The 25,039-nt window shown below is 38.6% G+C and overlaps 2 protein-coding genes across 4 annotated transcripts; one reads left to right on the top strand and one right to left on the bottom strand.

Annotated features, from left to right (window-relative positions):
- Positions 1-315: 315 nt before the first annotated feature.
- ehmt1b (euchromatic histone-lysine N-methyltransferase 1b) lies at positions 316-20,632 on the bottom strand. Of its 3 annotated transcripts, XM_087791036.1 has the most exons (26): positions 20,590-20,632; positions 14,575-14,659; positions 13,992-14,494; positions 11,498-11,720; positions 11,271-11,416; positions 10,991-11,134; positions 9,971-10,039; positions 9,477-9,579; positions 9,231-9,362; positions 7,890-8,158; positions 7,585-7,817; positions 7,314-7,514; positions 7,164-7,246; positions 6,983-7,089; positions 6,423-6,545; positions 6,233-6,334; positions 5,419-5,523; positions 5,192-5,346; positions 3,488-3,649; positions 3,277-3,421; positions 3,114-3,191; positions 2,935-3,050; positions 2,773-2,859; positions 1,564-1,642; positions 1,312-1,487; positions 316-1,227 (listed from the first exon to the last, which is right to left on the bottom strand). In XM_087791036.1, the coding sequence occupies exons 1-26, from the start codon at positions 20,608-20,610 to the stop codon at positions 1,023-1,025; spliced, it is 3,852 nt and encodes a 1,283-aa protein (XP_087647162.1). In that variant the 5' UTR covers positions 20,611-20,632; the 3' UTR covers positions 316-1,022. The 3 variants fall into 3 exon arrangements, with proteins under 3 accessions (XP_087647162.1, XP_087647160.1, XP_087647161.1); XM_087791034.1 differs by having other exon boundaries at positions 3,277-3,649; XM_087791035.1 differs by having other exon boundaries at positions 3,277-3,649; positions 9,483-9,579.
- Positions 20,633-22,367: 1,735 nt separating this feature from the next.
- On the top strand, positions 22,368-25,012 carry ssna1 (Sjogren syndrome nuclear autoantigen 1). Its single transcript, XM_087791033.1, has 3 exons — positions 22,368-22,595; positions 23,555-23,754; positions 24,834-25,012. Exons 1-3 carry the CDS (start codon positions 22,544-22,546, stop codon positions 24,924-24,926), a joined length of 345 nt encoding a protein of 114 aa, XP_087647159.1. The 5' UTR covers positions 22,368-22,543; the 3' UTR covers positions 24,927-25,012.
- Positions 25,013-25,039: the final 27 nt, after the last annotated feature.

Genomic DNA, 25,039 nt, shown 5'->3' with positions numbered 1-25,039 from the left:
CACAGAAGCCACTGAGGGGGGGGGGGGGGGGGCGGCTCCAAACAAAACGTGGATGCTTCATGAAGCTTTATGAACATTTCACTACCTGAAAGTAGTAGGAAGACAAGATGTTCGGTTCACATGGGTCCAACAAAAATACATTTCCAGATTAAAAGGCATCAATTTCTCTGAATAATCCACCGAAGTAAAGTAAGACAGGTGAGTATAAAAAAGTCATAAGCCCTTTGAGGCAGAAACCTTGAAATAACCAGACGCCCTCTAACCAAGAACCAACAAAGACATAAGAGAAAGAAAATGTGATAAAAGTGCAACAGGTTAAATGCATTAGTAGTAAATTTATTGAAAAAGATACAACCAATCAGATGCATTGTTTCCACTTGAATATGTAACAGAACGTACAAGAGGAAGTTGGTCGTCCCGTCCATCCGTCCATCATTTACCTTTTCGCACAGACTTTGTCACAGACGTTCATAAAGACAGGTGGCGTCTGTTGGCAACAAACTAAAAATCAACAAACCCACTACAGCACATTTACAAAAGTGGAGATGGAACTAAGCATTAAAAAAAACAAAACAATGTTCTCTTATTATACAAACTAGATCATGTGGACTTGATAAAAAAGTAAAAACGTTTATGAACACTTCGAGTCACGACCGTGTGACGCCTATGATGAGAAAGAAAAAAAAAAAAAATCGGTGACCGGATAAACTAGACTCAAGTAAGATTATTTTCTTTCTTCCTCAAAGCCTGCTGGGAAAAATGACAAACGTCTTGATCCGTTCGTGGAATGGTTGAAGAAGTGGGCGCAGCACCGTGTATGAGGGTGTTGCCAGTAAAAACATGAAGATCTTCCACCCCCCCCCGGACCCTCGATCGTTCCGGGAGAGATTTGAAAAAAAAGATTTTGACAGAAGGTTGTCGCGGGGGCAGTAGAGTTCCTGTCACTGTCCTCGCCGCTCAAGTTATCAAAACAGTCCATGATCGATGAGACGAGGTGGTGGATGACGCGGCGGGGTCAAAGGTTAGTGGGCGTTGCCGGGCGAGCTGGTGTCGGGGCCCGGCTGTTCCTGCGGCGGCTGTTCCTGCGGCGGCGCCGGCTGTTCCTGCGGCGTGCTGTCGGCCTGCAGCGACTCCGTGGCCGCGGACGAAAACTTGCACTTGGAGGATCCGCACTCGCAGCAGAACGTCTTGCTTTTCACCTCCCAGAAATGGTCGCCGTAGTTAAACCTGTGGGAAAGAAAGAGCAGCTGAAGAAGGAGCGAGAGAGAGAGAGAGAGAGAGAGAGAGACGTCTTCTGGGCGAAGGTCTCACCCGAGCTCTTCTCCGGCTTTGACGTTCTCGCTGGCGAAGAAGCCGATGTGCGGGAAGCGAAGGTCCTGGTGGGTCGTGAAGACGCGGCAGGCGAACAGGTTGGGCTCGCACATGTGGTTGAGGAACCTGCTGATGTTGCCGTAGAAACGAGCGTCGATGCAGTACATGTCCTGTGGCTGCGGCGGGTAAAAAAAACAAAAACACGCTCGTTAGCGAGAGAGCGAACCATGTGACTCAACGCCGAGGCTGTACCTTGTCGTCCAGACTGAAGAGATACGAGTCGTTCTGTCGCAGGTCGGCCTCGGCTTCGGAGATGATCTCGCCCACGTATCTGCGGAGACGTTCATCTTTTACAACCATATGCAACCGTTTACATTTACAAACTAAATTAATACAAATTCATAAAAAGAAATAAAGCAAAATAAGCGACAACAAAACACAAGAAAATTAAAGCTTTTACAATTTAATTTTGTTTAAAGAAATATTCAGTCAAATATTGCTAAACAGAAAACCATATAAATACAAAACATATAAACATCCATATCAATACATTAAATATATAAACAATGTGTATATCTATACAGTAAATCGATTTTTTTTTTAAATAAAAAATATACTAAATACATATCCGTATTATTAAAATTAATATAAAATGTAGTCGAATATATTTCCCTAAACTGAGCAGAAATCCATAAAAGTACATAGTATGTACACATACATGCAATTATCCCTGAAAAATATACAGCATTTAGTAACTTAATAGCGATTTCTAGATGAAGAGAGACCACATGTCTGCTCATATAAAGAACCAGCTGAGGGTCAAAATATACATTTGAAAATCTCAAACTATGACGAGGAAAATAAAAAAGTTCAGGTGCATCATGGATCTTACAAAAGGATTAAAAAAAAATCTGGAAATCTTTATTAGTTTATATTTATTAATTAAATTGAATCAAAATTGAATTTTCATGGGGGTCTTCTGCCCTCCTTCTCCTTGACCTAATGACCCCAAAACCTCTGATAGGTCTGTAGTCCACATCACTGATCCACAATCCACAGTCCAGGGACCGACTCCATTACTTTGATCCCGTCCACACAGAATGAAAAAATAATTTATATAATTTCTGTTCTATTGATTATTACTGTCTGAAAGGTGTTTTGTTTCGTTTCAGTCAAGTTTACTTAAAAAATAAACATTTGAACTTGTGGAAATGAGTGAAACACAAACTTTATATGATTAACTTTTACTTTTTTTTATCTGAAGGTCGATCCGTAAACATAATACAGACATTAAATCAGTGCATAGAAGTCGGGGACTGATCTACATTGTATTTTTCTATTGAGATTGAAAGTGATCGATACAAACCTAGTATTTCATATGTAGATATTTTTGGATCAAGACTCTAAGGGTCTAAATTGTCATGAATAGCGATAATAATGATTTTAAAAACTGAGTCTCACTCGCAAACAAAGGTTCCCTTGGGGATGTCTTGAAGAGTCCGGACACCCCAGCCTTTCTTATCGGTCCTGAAGAGCTGGAGTCGAGTCCTGGGAAGTCCACATGACAAAAAGTCAGTTGATGAGGTTCCGGCAGAGGAAAAAAACCTCTAATGTGACCAATACCTGAGTCCATTCTGCACCACCCGGTTCTTGCAGGTCCTCCAACAAGAGCACGCGTGGTTACATTCAAAGATCAGTGGCGGCTCCTCGCGGTAGAACTCGGGCAAGAGACATCCAGTCTGCAGACGGAACACCTCAGTAAACTCAAGACGACTGTGAAGTTAATTCTCAATCCGTCCTACCTTGTCGTACCAGCAGCGCAGACTGAGCTGTCCACACATGCAGGTGCTGGTGGAACAATCCTCTTTGCACACACAGTACTGAAGGTCCGACACCAGAAAGTCTTAAGTCAGTCTCTCCACAAATTTTTTTTTTTTTGTGTGCTTGAATCCTCAAAAAACTGACCTGCAAGTGTGTGATGTTCCTGTTGATGTTCATGGGAGACGTGACGCAGTTTTCTGGGATGTACTTGTAATCGTCCGGGCAGGAAACGCCGTCCACCGAGTTGACACAAGGGATGGGAACTCTTTCTTGCCCCAGAGAAACATCGCTGTGGGAGACACCAACATGTGAGCGCGCCCCCTTTGATTCAGACATCCTTCTGTCACGAACAAACCTGTGGAGAGTTTTCTGCTCCCGTCGGGGGTTCCTGGCGTTCCTCTCCCTCCTGTTGGCCTGCAGGGCGGCCCAGACCTTGGAGCTGTGGCTGCTGCAGTCGATGGGAGATTCTCCTTCACGGTTCTTTGCGAACACGTTTGCTCCTCGAGACAAGAAGAGCCTGAGAAGGAACGGATTCAGTCGACTCAGACAATAAACAAGTAGGAGCGATACTTTTGGTTTTGAATTATATTTATTACTAATCTTTTTTTTCTTAATAATTTACATGGTTCTGAGTATGCAAACTAATTCCCTAGTTTCACGATTTCTTTTAATGGACCATGAAGTGAGTTGAACCAAAAGAAGTACCGTATTTTCCGCACTATTAGTCGCCCACAAAAATGCATAATAAAGAAGGAAAAAACAGAAGCTTACATAACCATCTGTGTAACTCCAAATAAATAAAATCCAATGATATCTTCATCATCGGTGTAACGTTTAAACAACTCCACTAATTCGGGAGGTAGAACTGCTGAATTATCAACACAGGCCTAGAGCGCCCTCTTGCGGTTTATGTGAAAATAACATGTGAAATTATATACTGGTAATAATGTGTTAATAATTTCACACATAAATCGCTATGAGTTTTGTTCATAAAACTATGAACAAAACTGCGACTAATAGTCCGGAAAATACAGTAAAACATTTTTGTGAATAAAAACGTGTTTATTTTCTAACCCTTGATTAGGATTAAGAATCATAATTATTATAATTCATGTTTTACATTTTTTTTTAATTTTCATGTTTTAAACATTTTTGAAACTGGTACCATTAAAGATACCTTCACTCCAATACCGGTTCTGGAACAGAACTTTTTTGAATAGCAATTTTATAAGTTTATTTATAACAAAAAGAAAATTATATTACACAAATCTTGAGCTTCAGTAAATGTTCACTCCAAGCTGTTTTTTTTACCACATTTTTTTTTAACCAACATTGACGTACTTTGCAATAGTATATATATATATATATATATATATATATATATATATATATATATATATAAAAAATATTTATACACACACACACAATATATATATTCAATTTCAAATGAAATCGAAGTTGGTCAAAAACAGTTTAATTTATCTTTTTCATCCAAATACTATCCTGAGCTCAGAAACACTTCAATTGAAATGTGTGTTAACTTGAACGAAGAACTACAGTTATGATCATGAACTGCATCACTGGAAAAAAGACTCAACTTGGTGAACGAGACTCAATTAAATGAACAGTCCATCACAACACAGACACATGTGACCGTAGATCTATACATCACAAGATGAATCTTCTTTACTGGCAGACAGACGAATGTCGGAGCCATCTTGTGATAAACAGTAAACCTCTGTGTACGTAAACACCAGTCTGTAGGCGTAACCAAAACATGTCTTTGCTAACCATGCTTTATTTTTTCTGCTTCAGGAAATCATTGTTATGCGAGAGCCAATCACCAGCAGCATTATAACCACTTGAATAACCTGTGAGCTCCGAACGACGAAGCATGTTTTGATACTCGGTTCTACCGAAGCATTTCAAACGGTGACACAAGGAACCTCTACCCTGGACTCACAACATGAGGAGAAACACCATCAACATGTTCTGATGATGATCGTTCTGTTCACAAGCAAATTACGTTTCCATCACGGCTAACGTTTCTTCCACTTACGTGACACACTCGAGGCGACTCTCCCTCGCAGCGATGTGCAGCGGAGAATCTCCGTGGATGTTGACGACGTGAATGTCACAGTTAGCGTTCAGAAGCAGCGTAGCAATCTCCAGGCTGCCAGAGAACGCCGCCCAGTGCAGGCAGATGTTCTCCTCCTGCAGACAAGACGCGTCGTGTCGATATGTTCAGAGAATAATGTTGAGCTCATAGTTGAACATGTAGCAGACCTTGTCTCTGACGCTGATGTCGGCTCCGTTGGTGAGAAGAAGCTTCACTTGGTCGACGTGTTTGTATTCAGTCGCCCAGATCAAGGCTGTCCATCCACCATCGTCCTGTGCAGAATATACGTCTCAGTAATGGAAGTAAAGGTGTTTACTTAATGTTTTACCTATAGATTTTCAATAGAACGGTTTTGATTTCTTTCATTATTTGGCTTTTATAATAATCATTTTATGGTTTATATTACAATAAAGTTTGTATAAAATGAAAGAATTCCATTTTCAAATTTACAATTAACACACAAATATTCATTTAAACTTATATATTATTAATTTAAACTTCAGGCCAGTAAAAAGCAGCAGTCATTAGTCCTCCGTAGCTAAAGGAACAATGAATCCCAGTTGAAGCCTGAGGACGAGAGGATACAGTCGCTCCAGCAGTTTTTAAAGCTGACGTTTGGACATATTTTACTTTCAAAACATATAAAAGCTACTTCGTCAAGAGTCATGTTGTCTATAAATTCTGCAAAGCCAGAGTCAAGTACTTGACAATACTACAAATATATCTATGCTTCTACAATTACAAACAATATATGGCAAATTATTTAATTCAATTATTTAATAAAACAAATCTTGACAAGCTTTAGGTATAAAAGTTGTTGAATTCAATTTTGTTTTCAAACAATTCAGAAACATTTAGAATTAAGTTTTAACATTTGAAATGTTCATTTCAACCATTCAATATCCCGATGACACGGACTTACTTCCATAAAAAAGGGTCAGATATTATAAAACGTTGAAGAAAGTATATAAATATACAAACCTGACAATTAATGTTGATCAGCTTCGTTGATAGAAGATATTCAACGATGTCGTAGTGACCAGATTTCGCCGCTAGATGGAGACAAGTGAACCCTTCAACATCCTGAAAAAAACGGGAGAAAAAGGATATGGAATCATGAACAAGAACCATCAGGCAGCCGGACAACACTTTTCACTCTCGATTGTCTCACCTTGTGTGTGGCACTGGCTCCAGCTCTCAGCAGGTACATGACGGTCTGCATGTGATTGTTCTCACACGCCTCCATCAGTGGCGTTCGCTGGTCCTCGTCACACATGTCCAGGTTGGCACCGGCCTGAGTGACAACACAGACTCGCTCAAATATCTCCATGACAACGTTATTTCACTTTATTTTTATGAAAAATTTAAAGTTATATAGAGATAAAAATATTATATTTGCATTATGATTTGCAGAATATGAATCCAGTTTTGAATTATATTGTATTTTTTCCAGTGCATTTATTATCAATATATATATATATATTTATGTATTTGGGCTTTCAAAAATAAACCAGAATATTAAACAAAAAAATAATTAAATATATGAATATATTTAATGTTCAAAAATAAATAAGAATAATAAAAGAATAAATCAATAAAATCACTTAAGAAAGAACCAGACACACTTTTAATAGATCAATTAACTACAAGCTGTTTTAATGTGCAATTTATAAAGAAAGTATCTTCATTGTCTCCATGGTTTCAATAATAGTTTGACATAAAACGTCTTACTTGTACGAGCATGTGGCAGATGTCTTTAAATCCTCCCTCGGCTGCTGCATGGAGCGGTGTGCGTTTACTCTGTGCTTCCATCTTGAAGTTCGGGTCGATACCATCCACTGTAAATTACAGAAAAACACATGTTTGCCGGATAGTATTCGTATTTTATCACAAAAAAATGTTGTTTACTTACCCAACATTAGTAAAACCTTCTTTAGTTCTCCCTGTTTAGCTGAAAGGTAGATTTGTTTCGGATGGAATCGAAGTTTCTTCGGTCTGAAAAGATGAAATCAAGAGTCAAATATTGAATTTTTCCATCATAGGAAGGGACATTCAAACATACTTCTCTGTGTCGAGAGCCATCAAGACACTTTCCAGAGTCTCCTTCGGTGGTCCTGGAGGGTTGGATGTAACACTTCCCTGCAGAGATGCGGCCCTGGAGGACCCGGGACCGACCGACTGCCCGAACTCTTGTGAAGACTGTCTGGACAGCGAGCTGTCGGCTCTGTCGCTGGAGAGACTCGCCAACTGTGACCTGGATGTGCTGACAGAACATCGTCTTTGCATTTCCCCCACGGTGACGACAACGTGATAGTCAGGAGAAGACTTGTTACCTGCCGGTGGTGGTGTCCGCTCGTCCCTCGGGGGCCACCGACACAGCAGGAGCGTGGGTGAGCGGCGGCGGGACGGTGGAGGTGGTGTCGGCGTTGGCGATGGTCACTTCCTTCGACTTACTGGCCTCTTCGCCGCAGTGGGGACAGAAGGACTGTCCTTTCAGCACCGAGGCACAGGCGAGGTGGAACCGGTGGGAGATGGTGACGTCCGGTTGACACTCCATGAAGGTCCCCTGCGAAAAAAAGTAAATAAATAAAACCGAAGAGATTCGAAAAAACGAAGAGATGCATGATGGGACACTCACGGCTCTGCAGAAGAAGCCGCAGCCCGGACAACACTGGTGCTTCACCATGCCGCCACGATGGTCTTCGCAGAGCACCAGCAGCTGGACGGAGTTGGACGGTCGCATCATTTCCTGTTTCAGGACGGCACCCTGGCAGCGTGTGAGCTGTCCGTCAACGCTCTCCGTAGCCATGCACTTCCTGTCGGCCAAGATAAGAATCTCCCGACTCTTCGGTGTCTCCATCCGACAGCTGCACAGAGGAAGCTCCTGAGCTTCCTCGATTGTTGAGCCTGTTGGAACACACAGTACACACATTTTGACGAATAAATATTTTACACGAGTAAAGAAAAAAAAAGCTTCAACTAGGGCAGTAGAAACTTAACCATCCTACAGTCAGTGATAGTGCTACAACGATTTGTCCAGGTTTCTGCCAAAAATGTATAATATTTTTTTTCCAGTCCAACGAAGATAGCTATAATGATGGTCTGCAAAATAACCTGCTTTTATTTCATCATTATTTGTGTGTGTGTGTGTGTGTGTGTGTATATATAAATATATATATATATTTTTTTTTTATAGAACACATTTCCTTTAAAAGAGACATTTTTGTATTAAACAGCCCATCAGCAGCAAGTGGTGTAAATATTAATTTTATTTTTGTGTTGAAAAGATTCCTGTGGTATCTTTTGCAAATTTACATTACTGAAAAAAAAAAGTTTAATTGACAAGTAAAGTTCAATGTTTTGATTCTAATTTGGAACATGTTAGATTTGTTGCTGTTTTTAACTTGAACCAACTACACACAAACCAAAGATTTTTCTGTGTACTTGACGCAGTGTTTTTAGAATATCTTTTATTTTTGTCTTAACAATATTGGAAATGTAACGTTCGGTTATGCTTATACTATTTGGATTGTTATTGCCATTTTCCTTATTAAAACCCATTACTCGGAGAAAGGTTTACAATATCCACTTTTTTTAAGAATGTTGTATCTCTGATGTACTAAACTTCTCTTCTTATTTATTTGTTAGGCTTTACCTATTAAAAAATGCTAAATTGAGAATTTCCACACTTAAATTTTGCTATATACAATCAACGTGAAGAGATTACATACCATAATGTGAAACTTAAGTGCGAGTGAAGTGATAAATACAACTTTTGACCAAGAAGCTTTGTGAAATATTTCCACCAGGGTCGAGTATTTCTTTAGTCAAAATCCTCATTACTAGTGAAGACGTTCTCCAAGAACAGCTGTTCTGCACTCATTTTCAAGCAGACTTCCTGGATAATATGATGCTCTATGATATAATACATTAAATTAATGAGTTTAAAAAAAAAGAAAAATTGGCAAGCCAAGCTCACCTTGGTCCTGTGAGGGGACCCCAGGAATTCTGGCTTCACTGACGGTGTGAGACTCTGTGGGGATCTTTGTGAATTCCTTCATATCTTCTGATGGAGCTGCTGCAGCCTGAGGCTCAACCAGCAACTCTCGTTCTGAAGAGGACGAAGCATTAGAGGGAATGAAGATCGACAATTTGGATTATTTAGAATATTCAATTGAGTTTATGCTGCATCCCTTGAATTATTAACAGCAATAAAAGGTTGTACCTTTACCCTTTAGCCTCCTCTTCCTCTTCCTGGACGGCTTGAGCCAGGCACTGTCTGCTTTTAATTTCTTTTTCAACTTCTTCTTCAGACTCGACTCGGAGCTCTGCGACAGACGAGAGACGGTTGCGTCACAGTGACGTCATCAGACCAAACATTGCTTCAATAATCCAGTTGTGCGTCTTATCTTGATATTAGGTTCATATGCGTCGAGCAACTTGAAACAATTATTGCTGTATTGTCAGGCTCAGACAAACATACAATTTAATTACAGCTGTTCATTTGGATTTAACGTCCAGTCATTTTCATCAAACAATATCGTCATCTTGAGAGTCGAGTTTCTCTCAATATTAAAACTGTCATTTTGATTCAACATTAAATCTCGACCCTGATGAGTCAACAAACGGTCTCTTCTCTGGGTCGGTCTGCACAGCTGTTTTTTCTTACATCACCATTGATTCCTCAGAAAGTCTCCAGCATTGATGTGGTGGACTCACCAAGTCAGACTCGGTTCCTTCCTCTTCCCCGTCTTCTCCAGATTCATCGGAATACGGCTCCTCCCCCATCTTGACCAAAACAAAAACAACATTTATTTTTAGATGGACACAACTATAGCCCGTCAGCAGGACGCGATCATGAAAAATTGGGAGTGGTCCCACGTATCAATAAACAAAATTGATAAATAAATGATTGTTTCTAAATCAAAGTAGATTAATGTTTCACATTAACATTTCAATCAATGGATATGTCAGCGTTTAAATGAAGATATAGAGACTCCCAAGAAAAGTAAAAAAAAGGTTTAGTAAAAGAGTACGAATATGATGGTTAAATAGAAGGAGCTTCCAAAAAATAAAATGAAAACACAATATCACCATCAGACTATGACTTCCTGATAAAGACAATTTGCTAAATATAGATTTAGTTTGACCCACAACCTTTATTTGAATCGATTGAGTCACCCAAGGTCTAAGTCTAAGTCACAAAATGTGAATTGTTATTAATTGTTCAGGGAAAACGAATGTGTTGATTTAAGTGGGTTAAATAGATGTTAGACTCTATTGTATCATCAGTGACGGTTTGTACAAAACTCTCTTTTCATTGAAATATTTACATAAGAAAATGATCTTAAGCCCCGCCCACTGAAAACACAGATTTGATCTTGTTAACCATAACCACACCCACTCTGTTGTGATTGGTCAAACCTCCAGGAAGTCTCTACCACCAAGGGACTTGTTGTATAAACAAAGCCGGGTGTGATTAAAGCTGGCTGGAGGAGGAGTGAAGCCATTATTACGTCATAATGGACTCCGCTCTCGTAACCTCTCGTTCGCCCAGTTTTCAGACGGGGGAGAACTTTATAAAGTAATGAGTTCAAAACATGGTCATGATGAGGAACTTACTGCGTCTTGAGAGGAAGATTCAACATTTGAAACATGTGAGTGAGTCAAGATAGTTGGACATTAGTTGCCCTAAAACTAATGTGTCATTGATGAACTACTCATGAACGAAGTGACAACCTCAGATGTTTCTTCGTGGACAGCAGTGACCGATCCCTCCTCAGCCGAATGATTTTGAGGATCTTCCTCGGAATCTTCTTCCGATTCCTCCTCCTCAAAAGCGTGTTCCACTTTCTCTCCATTAATTATGGATTCTTGCTTTTGCTGAAACGGAGGCAGAAAATCACGTTTAACACTGTAACAACCTACACCAGGTGCCATGTTCACTTTAAATATGTTTTTATTTGATCAAATCTCTAGTTAAACGTTTGAAAAATGTTGTATTTGTAACAGCACTCACCTCTGGGCTTTTAGCATTCTGCTGTAGCTCCTTGAACATTTCCAAAACTGTCCTTTGTCTCAGAACTTTCGATTTCTTCTTGGGAACCAGACTGTATGTTCCCATTTTTCTCTTCTTCTTACGGGACCATCCAACAGGATAGGAGCCTATAAAAAGGTAAGATCAGGAGAAACTGGTGACATCGGTCTCAAAACTTCATACACAGTGCTTGTGGAACATGTCGGGACCTGGTTGTAGCTTCGCCGTGGCAACGACAACTGGAGCAGCCGAAGCGGAAGGTGCCGTCTCTGGCGAGACCGGTGCGCTTGTTTGTGCCAACGCTGGTGCGTCTGGAGGATTCTGAGGTAGGTGGTTTCCATCGATAAACTCCTGCGTGGATTGCTGTGCGTCGGGTGGATCAGAGCTCTCCGTTTTCACGCCCTGGGCCTCCCTCAGCTCTTTCTTTAGGAGCTGTGGACACAAAGTTACATTAGTCATATTGTTCATCACTTCATCACTGTCTTAAAAAATAACTTTTGAAATCTGACTTCATGTTTTGTCTATTCAAAGCAATTAAAAGGAGATATAACCAGATTAAATCAGATCTACATGCATATTTAAAAATGATCATTAAGAAATGTTTCATTAACATTGATGTTAATAATTTCATTTGTACTTTTTCACCATGAATTAAAATAATATCTTCCTTTTTGCTTTTAATTTCACCCCAATCTTTAGTGTTTCTTTCTTCAGAAACCCAATTGAAAGAGTTATTGAAGTTAATACTTACAGCAGATAAATCCCATTTACAATAGCTTAATGTTTAAGATTTATAATAGCATCTTTATCGCAACATTCATAAATGCATCGATTTATATTAAAAGTTGTAACATTGGGGGATTCACCGACTCTCTGGGGGGGCTTGGTTCCTCAGTATGCATGACTAAACAAGTATTTCTTCATTTTAGGTGTATTTTAGGTTCAAATATCCCTCTTTCCCCAGTAGAATCATCCAGTATAAATATTAGAATCATTTTAGTCGTCACACGCATCAAAGTGTAGCACATAATGCAAGTCAATATATCGCTCAGCTATCACAATTGTGTCACCCTATACCCCTGTATACCCGGTTTATTTAGAAACCCAATCACAACAAAGGATGTTGGGTTTTAGAAAACATCTACACAGAGATGAGAAGAGCAGAGTCAGGTTTTATGAGACAAAAAGGATAATACTGCTCTACCTGGGTTGAATGCCTTGGACAAAAGCCCTAGAAATACATTTATTATGGAATGTTTCATTTTCATTTCTCTTCAGGCAGTGACATTATTCAATTAAATACAAAATTGAGAGAAAAATTAAATCTATAATTTGGGGGCCAATACATGATTTATGAGTACGTTTGCAGGAAAGTGGAATTATGATTTTTAAAATGTATTGTTTGTTATATTCTGTAGTCTGGAATTAGTGACGAGGGTTTGTTGATGTTTCAGCACACAACAGATGCTGCTTTTGTGAAACTTCTTGTTGATGTAGATTCTCGGTTTTATTATAAAAAATGTATTCCTGCCTCATGAATTTGTGCTACTAGTATTAATTAAATCAAATTTCTAAAAATAAGTATATTGTTCAGTTTGTTTGTTTGTAAGCAAAAACAGACAAGACATTCAGGAAGCTAGCGGTTCATGAAACGGGAGGAATAAGTGTTCAGTAGTTCTATCTTTTTATGGATTATTTAAACGATAATGAATGATTTAATTAAAGACTTATCTAAGCTATTATACAAGTTAACAATTACTTGAATTGCACTTGAAGGCTCAGCTTCAACAAACATCTGGTCTCACTTGTATGGGCTTTTAGAGAAACTAGCCCCGAATCTGGACTTTCCCCTCGTGGGACTAGTTAAGGAATATCTTGTCTTACATGTCACCAGATAGAGCCAGATAATCCTGTAACTACTTTGATAAATGCATTGATAATGAATTGTCATTGTAAAAAGATTTATCTGCGTCAACTATACTGTACATCAACGACTTGAACAATAGCCCAGTCACACAGACAAAGCTTTATACTGACAAACTGGAATTAAATCTTAAACTTTTATTAACAATTCATTTGAATTATTATTGAGAACATAAAAATCTAAACAAAAGTGAAAATGACCTCAATAAACTTTTAAGGTTCTTTTCATCTGGCTTGTGACATGTTTTATAATTGGATAGTAGAAAAATGACATTATACACTTATCATGTTGGTAGCTACTCTGTACATGAACATAAAATATGTTTTAGGTCTATTGTTTTAGACCTAGAAACAGTAAATGCTATGGGGTATGTTATTCCTTGTATGTGGACTGTCTTTTAGGAAAGTCAAAGTCATTTTACAATTCAAATATTTCCCATATTTGCAAGATTTTAAAGCTAGGATCAAATATTTGACTAGAGCATACACATGTCCTTTTACAGAACCTGGTGATTATTATGTAATGATGTGAGATGCCAAACTGTTTTTCACTTATATTTGTCTTTCTAGAGTGTAATTTATGTGGACCTGCTGTGTTGCTCTCTTGGCACTATTAAAATAATCACACCTTATAATTCATATTTCCCTTGACACAATATCCCAGCCAGATGAAAAGTACTTATCTTATCTTAATATAATCTTAATATTCTTAAATTAAATATTCGGGTCAAGAGAATTAAACACAAAGTATCCGCAGTATTGCTGAAGTGATTTCTGTACCTTCTGTGCTTGACTGACAGCAGGCCGTGACATAGTCTTTCGAGCTCTGTGTACTGTGGCTGGTGTCGGCGCAAGAGACGGGGATGGTCCATTTCTAGTCTCTGAAAGTCCTTCTGATAGAATCCCAGTGTCAGTGTCAGTCCTCGCTTCATCTTCTGCATTACCAGGTGATGCGTTAACGTGGGGTTTGGCGGTGTCTTTCCCAGTAGGGGAGCCCGAAGGCATCCAGTTAGTCCTGTGAGGAGACGCTGCCAAAGACGGCGAGGTGGACGAGCCGCCTTCCTGTTGCGGCTTCATGAGGATAAATCCATTGCTTCCAGTTACTGAACCGTGGGGTGTCTCTTTTTCTGAGGTTCCATTTTCATGAACCAACAGCAAAGTCTTGTGGTTGTCCGTGGTGGAACCAAGTATGGGGCTCCTGCTTCTCGCACCGACGGATTCTCCGCCATTTAACATGGTCTCCACAACAGGTGAAGGTGCCAGTCTTGCTGCTACGTCATCCTCTGCAAATCATCACAAAAAAAATAGACATAAGTTAGGCTTTAGGAGCAATAATAGATAAAAAATATGATTGGTTTGTTACCTGACTGTCCATTTCCTGTTGGTTCGAGTCCTTCTTGAGCCGTTGACGCACCTTTGTGAATGCTGCCCTTGGCAAGACCAGCGGGCTGGAACAAAAAACATGAAAAGTTATTCTTAAATATGTGAGAGCACATAATTAAAGTTTGTAGTTTCTATAGGACCATATAATATTAGTCATGATAAACCATCCAATCCAGGATTATTACGTCGGTTAAAAAGTATGTTGGCCATATAGTGCAGACATGCTTTAGTTTAGGGGACAGGCAAAAATACATAATAAAACTTGTATAAAAAGAATTAGTAATGACAAGAAGCTGGTGCTTAGAGATAGGGCGGCCATGATAAGTCGAATAGTTGGGGATTGCGTCTGCAATAAAAGTAGTGAGGACAAATTAATAATTTAAATCTTTCTGTTTATTATAAATCTGTTTATTTCTTTAAGTATTCCCTTTCAGAATGACTGCTGCACCTCCCACTGACTTCTCTGAAGTGACTGTTTGCTACTTTTTTTTTTATCTTCAGAATTCTTTGAATAAGTTTCTTGTTTTCTTATCAAAACTCTCAAACTAATTGTCTTTATTTTCGATTACCACAAACCTGTTTATGGTTGTGTAAGAGAAGCTGCATGCTCTTCAGGAAATCTTCAATGTACGTTAAATTTAATTATTGTCGAGTTGACTAATTGAAAGAAAGAATCTGTAATTGTTTTGTTGTTTATATCAAAATAATCATTTGCGGCAGCTCTACTCAGCATGAACCTCCCTGTAAAAGCTCTGTGGATCGGTTTTGACCGGCAACCCCCTTTTATCGTTTTATTTTCATGCAAAATATTTGGCCAAACAGAAGAAAAGCTGTATACGAAGCTTCATTCTTGAATCCTTTAAGCAAGAGACACACGGGATCATATCATTCATTCATTCCTGTTGAGTAAATCAATCATGCAATGAGCCCCTGGAAAAGAATCCTACAGGATTACAAGACCCCCAACTGCTTCTGCTTTTCTTAAGCGTCCCAATAAATCTTTTCTTCTATAGCCTTCATAAATGCTTTCATCAAACAACCCGTGTCTATGTGCTGCTGCTGAATATAAAAGCAATGACTCAAAAGCATGGGAAACACTATCTCTGGAGTATGCTGCCTTCTTCTTCTTCTCAGGCACTGAAAGCTGCCTTTGAGATTCAAGAGTAACACCCCCCACCCCCCCAAAAAAAAAGGGCCACAAGAAACAACAAGTCGCATCAACATTTAAGTCTTGAAACAAATAAAAGAAAGCGGTGGGAATTGCAAGATATTTTTCTTGTCAATAAGGTCAGATCATAAACCTGTTGTTGTTGTTGTTTCGCCAAGAAACATTGGCTCTGAGAGAACACAATGGCCTCCCAGGTTTCAAAGGGAATTCCATGAGCTAATAGAGGGTATCGGTTATAGGAATCTTTTATGGGTCAAGTACAGTAAGACACAAAAAGGGCCAAGCATGTGCCCCCTAGTGGTGGAGAGTGGAACAGCAACCAATGCAGAAAAAGGAGAGGGGGGAGGGAGAGAGAGAAGGCTGTCTGCAGAGCTCCGCCATTTCACAACCAGATTGTTTACTGACAACGCTGTCCTTGCAGCAAGGTTCCACTAGAGGGAGAATATTGAGAACCTGGAGATCTTCAGATTGGGATAGGGGGCACGTTTCTGCAAGAAGCTTTAGTATCAAAGGGGTTGGTAGAGAAGCATTGAAGAATGCTTTGCTTTGTACCTCAAGGGAAATAACTAACAATTCAGATAAAAGGACATCTGATCTTAAAAGAGTATGTCGTGGCAGTCGCCACACGATACTTCTCCTGCAGACGGTCACAAAAAAAAAATGGTGACAGATTAGATGAAATATAAACAGTGACAGAGTGGCTACTCCAACAAAACAATGAATCCCAGATGCATCACAGATAAAGGGAAAAGATAGTACGAGTCCTGAACCGGTCAATGAGTGTCTTAAGAATTCTTACATTTGAGGGGTCATCAGTTTACCCTTCTGTCCTGAAAGTACAACATACATTACATATGCTCTCTGACCTCTAACTGGAACGTCTTGCTTGAGTTACTTTAATCTTTTTTCACACAGATCTAATTTGGGCATCAACAATGAATGTCCTCTTCCTCACTCCTATATCATGATTGGTTTCTACTTACACTCTAAGCATGAATCTCTTGAAATTATGTCGCAACAGGCTATAGAAGAAAAAAAAAGAAAAAAGAAAAAAGGTGCTAACGTTATAAGACTCTATCTGACAAGTCAAACAACAGTGTTGACAAAAGGCAGCATCAACCCCGGAATTGACACGACGGTACGGAATCCCTGCAGCATGCATCCCTTCAACTATTCAAGAAACCCCCGATGCCGTCTCTCCCGTCTTCTTCTAGGAAGCATACCTGTTTTTCCTTCTCAGACTTCCGTTGGCGAGAGGAGAGAGGGAAGCTGAGAGCCAGAGAGGGCGAGTAAATGAAAGAGCCAAAGACGGTGGGAGGGATATAGGGATGTTGGGGGGGAAAGATATTGAAGGCACAAGGCAGAGGGAATGTGCCGAACAGATTGTTCCTCTTCCCCTTCTACACGTTCACCTCAACGGTCATGTGACCGGTTAGCTCCCTCTATTGGAGCTTTTTTTTTTTCCAAACACATACTCTACTTTTCCCTTTCGCTTGCAAGAACCCTCCGAAGGTAGGAATTTGAGTATTTTACATGGCAACCATTCTTTATTTCAATTCCTACTCAATCCTAAACTGAACCAACGGAAGGAGAGAACAGTGTCTCACACTCCCTCCAGACTAGTGTATATATTAGAATAAGGGTCATATTTCATGACCACAAGCGAAGGCCATTTTGTCACTGCGGAGCCAAAAGCATGATAAGGTACCAGGGAGTTCGAGCCGACTTTTAGACGAGAGACAGAATCCATCCAGAACCAAATGTTCAAATCATTTTCAATGAACGAATTTCCCTGGAAAACGGTAACCCCTACGTTCATTAACATGTAAAGTAGGGGGTATCGTTTTTGTATTAAATTGGTCCCCCTGGGATTAAATCGGATAATCTCTACAAACGATAATTGACTAGAGAGAGTCTTACTATGCACAGGAATCTTATCGGGATGAACGAAACATGTTGTATTTGCTAATCTTCCAGTGAATCCACTTGACGGCATAAAACAATGGATCGGAGAGCTTTGAAACAATCATGCCAAAGTCAACAGTAGTATCTTCATCACAATTATTTAATTTGCTTGTTTTTAATGTAATCTGCCCGTTCAGTGAGCTTGTTATCAATCGGTATCATTTGAAACATTCTCAAATTGAGCCGACATATTTTTCATCAAGGGAGTCTCCTACTTGCTATCGCAACCGGAGGAGTCGGAATCCTTCCTGGAAACTACTTACAAGGTTTTCAAACATGTTTAATAATAAAAGCCAAACAATACCAATTGTTTTTTTAACAGATCAAAAAAACTGATTTGACAGTCATACTGTCTCGACACAATAACGTGTTCTTGCTTTACAGACCCTTCTCTCTGATGCTTTTAGACGGATTTAGTGGGTGTATTTTAAGGTAACCCTCAAAATTAGTAAACACTGCTGTTCAAATCTTTGGCACTGCTCCAAACTTCTAAACAATATCAAAAAATACCCATCAACAAGCCCCACATTTCTGATTAAGTCTAGCAGAATTTTGACTAGAATACATTTTCATTTACCACTTTGCAAGATCAAGGACCTAATACAAACATAGAGGGGCTAAACGTTCTTTGATGTAGTTATTATACAATTAATAATTAATTAATACCAATGATTATTTGCTTTGCTTGAGCCTTTAAATAAGCTTAATTATCTTCATAAGTCAGTCTACATACATAAACATAAATATCTCCTCAAAAGTCACCTGTAACACGGTGACCTAAAAAAGTACACCTTCTTTGGACAGAAAGCTTGTATGACCCCTACAACAATCAATGTATATTGAAGTAACTAGGATACCTTCAAAATAGTAAAACAGTGGCATAAAAGTACATTTACCGATAGTTCAAAAGCTATGAATTAAGCTAATTGAAGCTGGTAAATTAACATGTAACATAAGGGTTACCTATCAACGGACTTTAACACATGATCCTTTTTTTTTTTATCCGTTCTGAATTACATCATCATGTAATTTTTACAAAAACTAACCGATATACTGACAGATAAAACTATTTATTTGGGCTACAACATGGACGTGTGCAACATGCTGAATGCAAATCTCCATTTATCATTTGTGAAGCACTTATTCTACAAATCGAGTTACAGTAATGAGAGGAACTGCCAGTGAAGAATACATGTTGTACTTGATGTAGGCCGAATTGATTTAGATAATGTTCATTCTATACATTCATCACTTCATTAAAAAAAACGCCCACTGAAAACGCTTCATTTTTCTGTAGAGGAAATCGTGTTTACCATAACCACACCCACTCTTGCTGTGATTGGTCAAGTATCAAGGTTTGTCACCACGTTTCATCAATCACGAAAATCTCCACCTCCAAGGGAGTCATTGTATAAACAAAGCGGGGCATGATTACAGCTGGCTGGAGGAGGAGTGAAGACAATATTACATCATAATGGACTCCGCTCTCGTAACCTCTCGTTCGCTGAGATTTCAGACGGTGAAATTTATAAAGTAATAAGTTCAAAATATGGTCATGATGAGGGACTAACTGCATATTGGAGAGGAAGATTCAACATTTGAAACATGTGAGCAAGTCCAGAGAGTTGAAGTTTAACATTAGTTGACATTTAATAGTTTTAGTTGCTGCCTGGGAAAAGGATATTATTTAGCTATCTGTAACAGGAAGTATGAGTCAAAGAAGACATTGTCTTTTCATTCTTGAAGGCTAAAAATATCTGAATTATCACTGTATTCGTCGTCTTTCACCAAACAAATTCCGTTCCTTCAACATCACTTCTACTCTCTGTATAGTTGTTGACATCCATCATCTCTTCTCCTTCTATTATCTCCCATATTTCCTTAATCTTCTTTCATTTAAAACCAACCATTAAGCTGGTAATTGAAAAAAAAACTTGGTGGTCCAGATGATGCCCTTTTGCCTAAAGATTGACATATGATAGATGCTAACATCTAACATGATTTTAAAATGTAAACTTTGAAAAGATCAAAAATAAAACCTCTACTTTAAACCAGATGTCAGTACCAACAGTTTGAATAGAACCATGTTTAACATGTGTATTGATAAGGATATGACGTCAGTCAACAGGTATAGTTTGTAAACATATTTAAAGCTACAAGACAAGTGAAGACATTTGATGTATTAGAAAAAACAACATTAAAAGCTTAGATTTAGTATCTGGCGCCACATGTTTACACTGGAGGTTGTGAGCAGCTGAGTCCATCATCTATCGTCAGGACAACTGTACACAGCACAGACCATAATACCGGCGAGATGAAGACAAAACGAACCATTGACACTCGATCAGATCAAACCAAGTCATTTTCAGCATTTGATCTTATTTGCGGCTGAGAAGGTAGTCTTGCTAACTAGCACAGCTAGCAGCAGCGAGCTAAAGAGCCATTCTCAACGACACGCCAGTGCGCCTTCAAACAACAACTAGTTGAAAAAAAAAACGAGTTTGTATCGATACGTGACCAGAGTCAACATATTTTTAAGGGTTAATTCAAAGTGTTTAACGTGAACAGAAGCGGGATATTACCGTGGCCCCCGGGACCATGAATGGCTCATACTCGAGTCTACGGCATTACACGCGTGTGCTTGAGCTATTCAGGTTCCGGGGCACAGCATCTTCCTGCACATTCAGCTGCCCTCCGGTAAGCACAAAAGCCTGCCCGCTCGCAGTTCCCCGCGAACGGACGACAACGTTTCTGGCCAGAACAAGACGCTGGTCAAGTGCACAACATGGCGGAGATGCGAGAAGAGCCAGGAAAGGCACGGAAAAGACGCGAGTCTGCGCTATATTGTGTCCACTCACTTACCTCGGTTCCTACCGAAGCCATGGTGCCTGGACGTAAACCCCGCCCACTAGTGCTGACGTCATGATGATAGATTATTCAGAGAGTAGTACCACACCTGATGGACACGTTTGATTCAATAATTACACTCACAAAAATACATATATTTTCTAACAAAACTTGGATAGACCCAAGATATACTGTTCCCTATCCGATTTACAAAATAAAAAATAAAAAATACACTTATTTTGTTACTCTGTGCGTTTATGGATAAAAACACATATCAGGAATCATAATACATTTATTTACATTCATAATAAAAGAGAAATGATAATGATAACAGATACAAAAAGAGGAAGAACATGGTTAATGACAAATACATTTGCAAATTAAGAAAAAAAAAATTCACAACGTTTCTCCCATAAATACTTAATGTAATTTTTGTGAACACAGAATTTTTTTTGTTAAATACTTGGAGTGTTTATACGTTTTTTTTTGTTTTTTTTAAATCAAAGAATGAAAAGACACATTATTGTTTTATCATTACCAAGAATAAAATAATGAGCATTATATATACCAATGTCATATTCACAAATCTTTATTTAGCTAAATCCATTCCAGATATTCAAATATTCATTTGTGAATTAAAAAATATATATATTCAAAAAATATATCATCGTTTTTGTTCACCTGGTCAAGTTTGTTGTACACAAAACACGTCTTATTCTGTACAGGACCAATGTTTGTATGTCTTGTTTTAATATTTAATTAATTTAAAAGTAGATCATTGTTTTTTTTAAGTGTACTCTATTTTTAAATTGTATTATGTTGTTACATTACAAATATTCTCCTCATCACATCAACTCTTAGTCGTGATCACAAAATTGATTTCATTACTTGTGAAGATTGTGATGACTATGTCTTATAAATAACTAAAAACAAAAACATTTAATGTAACGCTATTTTATTTTAAAATTTACTTTTACAATTTTATGTAATAAGTATATCAATATATAAAAGAACTCATGAATCAATTTCCTACGTACTTTTAAAATGACCAGACACCGTTTTCTGACAGTTTTTTTTCTGCCTTAATTTCAGGAAAACTACATGTTGTAGCTGGAAATGAATCGAAATACCACACATAAAGTTTACAATTAGCAAACCCTAAATAATGCTGCATAAAAGCGATAACAATAAATATTCACACACACAGGTGAGATGGAAATGATCCCTTTAGTACATTCATGTTTTAATGTTTTTGCATTCACCTCCACAGCCAGACGTATTTGAATTTAACTGATGAGTCACACTATGAAGACTAGAGAAAGTTGTCAAGGCCAGGCTGAGAGGTCAGAAAGGTAAGTAAGTAATAGTTATTTGAAAAGCGTCTTTCTAGTCCAGGGTCACAAAGTGCTTTAACAATCAAAATACATACTTTAAAAGGCTAAGACACATAAGACAAACACAGGAGTCACAGAAAATCATGAGAAGCACAAATAAGAATGTCTTAAGACAGGGAACAATAGTATGATTTTCATAACAACAAACAATGTCAAAGATAAATGTAGGATCCTGACAAAAACACCCTAAAATTATTGATTTACTATTTTTAAACGTTTGGATGAAGGGAAATTAATCATATATATTATTAATATATATATAGAATTACTTCCCCTAATAAGTTATATGTTTGAAAACACACATATATATTTAACGTGTGTTTCCTCCGAACCTCACGAGGGCGCTATATTCCATTTAAACCCCTGCCAGTCGTTGTCTAGGAGACCCGCCATGTTCGAGCGCGTCAGTCAGTGCTCGCGGCTCCCGCTGTCAACGTTAATCCGCTTCGTCTTCAATTCTTAAGTGTATTTTCTCCTTATTTTCACACTTTCTCTGGAATACCGCTTCTTGAAATCGCTCGTTGGATGTGTTTTTGATCCTCAACAGCAAACTATTATTTATATAAAAGACGAAAATGACTCAGAAAGCTGCTGCTCTCCAGACCTACAACAACGAACTGGTAAAGTGTAAGTAACTATTTTCTTTTTTAGAGAAGACATTAAAACGCTGTCATCTTTTAGAAAAGGCGATTAAAACATTGTCTACATCTATATTCTCTTCCTTTTCTGTCATAGATAGTCAATGACTAGTTTGATGATAGATGTAGGTAAGGTAGAACTTTATTGATCCTCAGAAAGTCTCCTTCGGGAAATTGTTTATTATTTTATTTATATAATATTATTATTTTATTATTATTATTCATATTTATTTATTATTTAGATGTATTTATTCAGAGATCACTACGCGTTCATTTTTAATAAAGAATATCACTATATAAAATCAAATATAAACATCAAAAATATACATATTGTGCAGTAAGTTGAACGTTTTCGTAAACACTTTGACCGACGAATAAAGTTTATACAGCTTCGCGAAGTTCTCGAAGATGGTCGGAACCCACTTCCCGCGCAGATGTTCGTCCGCCGGAAGCTTGAAGAGGCTGAACCCGTCCGTCCTCTTGTTGGAGCAGTGAGCTGCACCACAGTAGCTCGGCATGTCCACAAACAAAAATCCCAAAGGACTTTGTTTACCAAAACCTTCTGACTCTGTTGACACCAGACTGGACGTGATGACTCTTCGTTGCGTCACTTCCGGTTTATTTGCTTATCACGCGTCATAAACAATCACTTAATATTTTAATGTTCACTCTTTCTCCCTTAATTCATTCTCATTGACGTGCCTCTTCTTTTCATTGTTCGGTGAAATCTCCCAGAGTATATGACAATTTAAATAATACAATTTAAATAATAATCATTCATTTTGTTTATAAGACTCAGACTCAAAACAGACAGATTAAAAAACAATATTCGTAACAAGATTTAAGACATGAGTTGTGAGTATTTGTTGCAGTTGGAGTTGAGTTTTTCTCGTGAAAGTCCACCAGCTTGACCCTGTCCCCCCCGTCCCTCGCCCCTCGCCCCCCCAGGCATCGACGACCTGAGCAAGAAGCGCGAGGAGCTGAACCGACAGATCAAGCAGGAGGAGCAGGAGAAGGAGCGTCTGCAGCACGACATCCGGGTCCTCACGGAGAAGCTCAGCCGGGTCAACGAGAGCCTGGCGCAGAGATGCCTGGCCCGCAGCAACCTGGACCGCACCATCGCCGAGACCGAGTCCGCGTACAACAAGGTCTTGAAAGTCATCTTGTTATGTTTTTTTAAAAAACCTTAAAAAAAAACATCTTATTGAATATGAATCCAGCATCCAGCATGATGGCCAGGAACACATGTTTTTCAGATCGTTTTGCTGGAAGGTAGCAGTGTTGAACTTATCATACAAGGGACCAAAATCCTTCCTATACCAATATGTCTGTAACAAGAAGTACGAGTCCCAATGTTATATTATTCTTTATTCTCTAAGGATCAATATATCTTAATTATCTCTGAAACTGTCCTTCTCAATCTATACATTTACTTTACTAGACATCGTATATTTAGGTCACCGTATCGACATGAACATTGATCCATTTCCATTTCAACCACACCATGGGCCACATACAATTATTTGGCGGGCCCGATTTTGCCCCGAGCCATGAGTTCGGAAAGTATCTTGGTGCTAAGATATGTATCGTGATACGGGGGTGTATTGAGATATTGTAATTCTGGTGTTTCAGAATTTAAAGACCACGTTGACTCTTGACGAAGTCGTAACTGCGTTCATTTGTTTTAAAAACAAAAATATGTCCAAAAATGAGCTTTAGTCAACTGTATCCTCTCGCCCTCAGTCATTGCCGTTATAAAGTGGATATAATTCCTCTGCTGCCAGCTAGTGGCCGGGAATTGCAAACGCTGAAAGTGAATATTTGCATGTTATTGTACTTTTTATGTATAAACATGAGCTATAAAATAATGATTCTAAAAATAAAATATGATATAAAAGCCCCCCAAAAAAGAAGGAACACATCGATACTGTTCTAATGAATATCTATACTTTTTATTTTTTCGAACACCCCTAACTAAATGTAAGGTAAGACCTTCAATAATCTTAACATAATTGTTTTGTTTTCAAACCGTTACCTCACACACACGTCATTGTTGTTGACTCGACCTCATGACTGTTACTTACTCGTGACGGGAGGTTCAGTTCACCCCCAAACTAGTGCCTCCCTTTACAACGGTGATTAAAACCAACAAGGTTTTTGACTCGTATCACAACTTTCTCTCTCAGGTCAACATCAACGTTAATTAAAGATTTGTTTTCTTCTGCAGATCCTGGAGAGTTCGCAGTCTCTTCTGAGCGTCCTGAAGCAGGAGGCGGGAAACCTGAGCAAAGCCACGGAGCCTCGCAGGAAAGACCACTGACGAACACTTTTGATTTAAATGACATTTTATTGTATTGACCTGTAAAAAAAACCTATTTAAATAAATGAATATTTCAATTACTGTAATCTGTGTTTTTAAATGTTGTCTAAATA

This window comes from Callionymus lyra, chromosome 5, assembly GCF_982586985.1.
Source record: "Callionymus lyra chromosome 5, fCalLyr1.hap1.1, whole genome shotgun sequence".
NCBI classification, from domain to species: Eukaryota; Metazoa; Chordata; class Actinopteri; order Syngnathiformes; family Callionymidae; genus Callionymus; species Callionymus lyra.
Note: the sequence above shows the minus strand (reverse complement) of the source record. Positions and strands in the feature narration are given on the sequence as shown.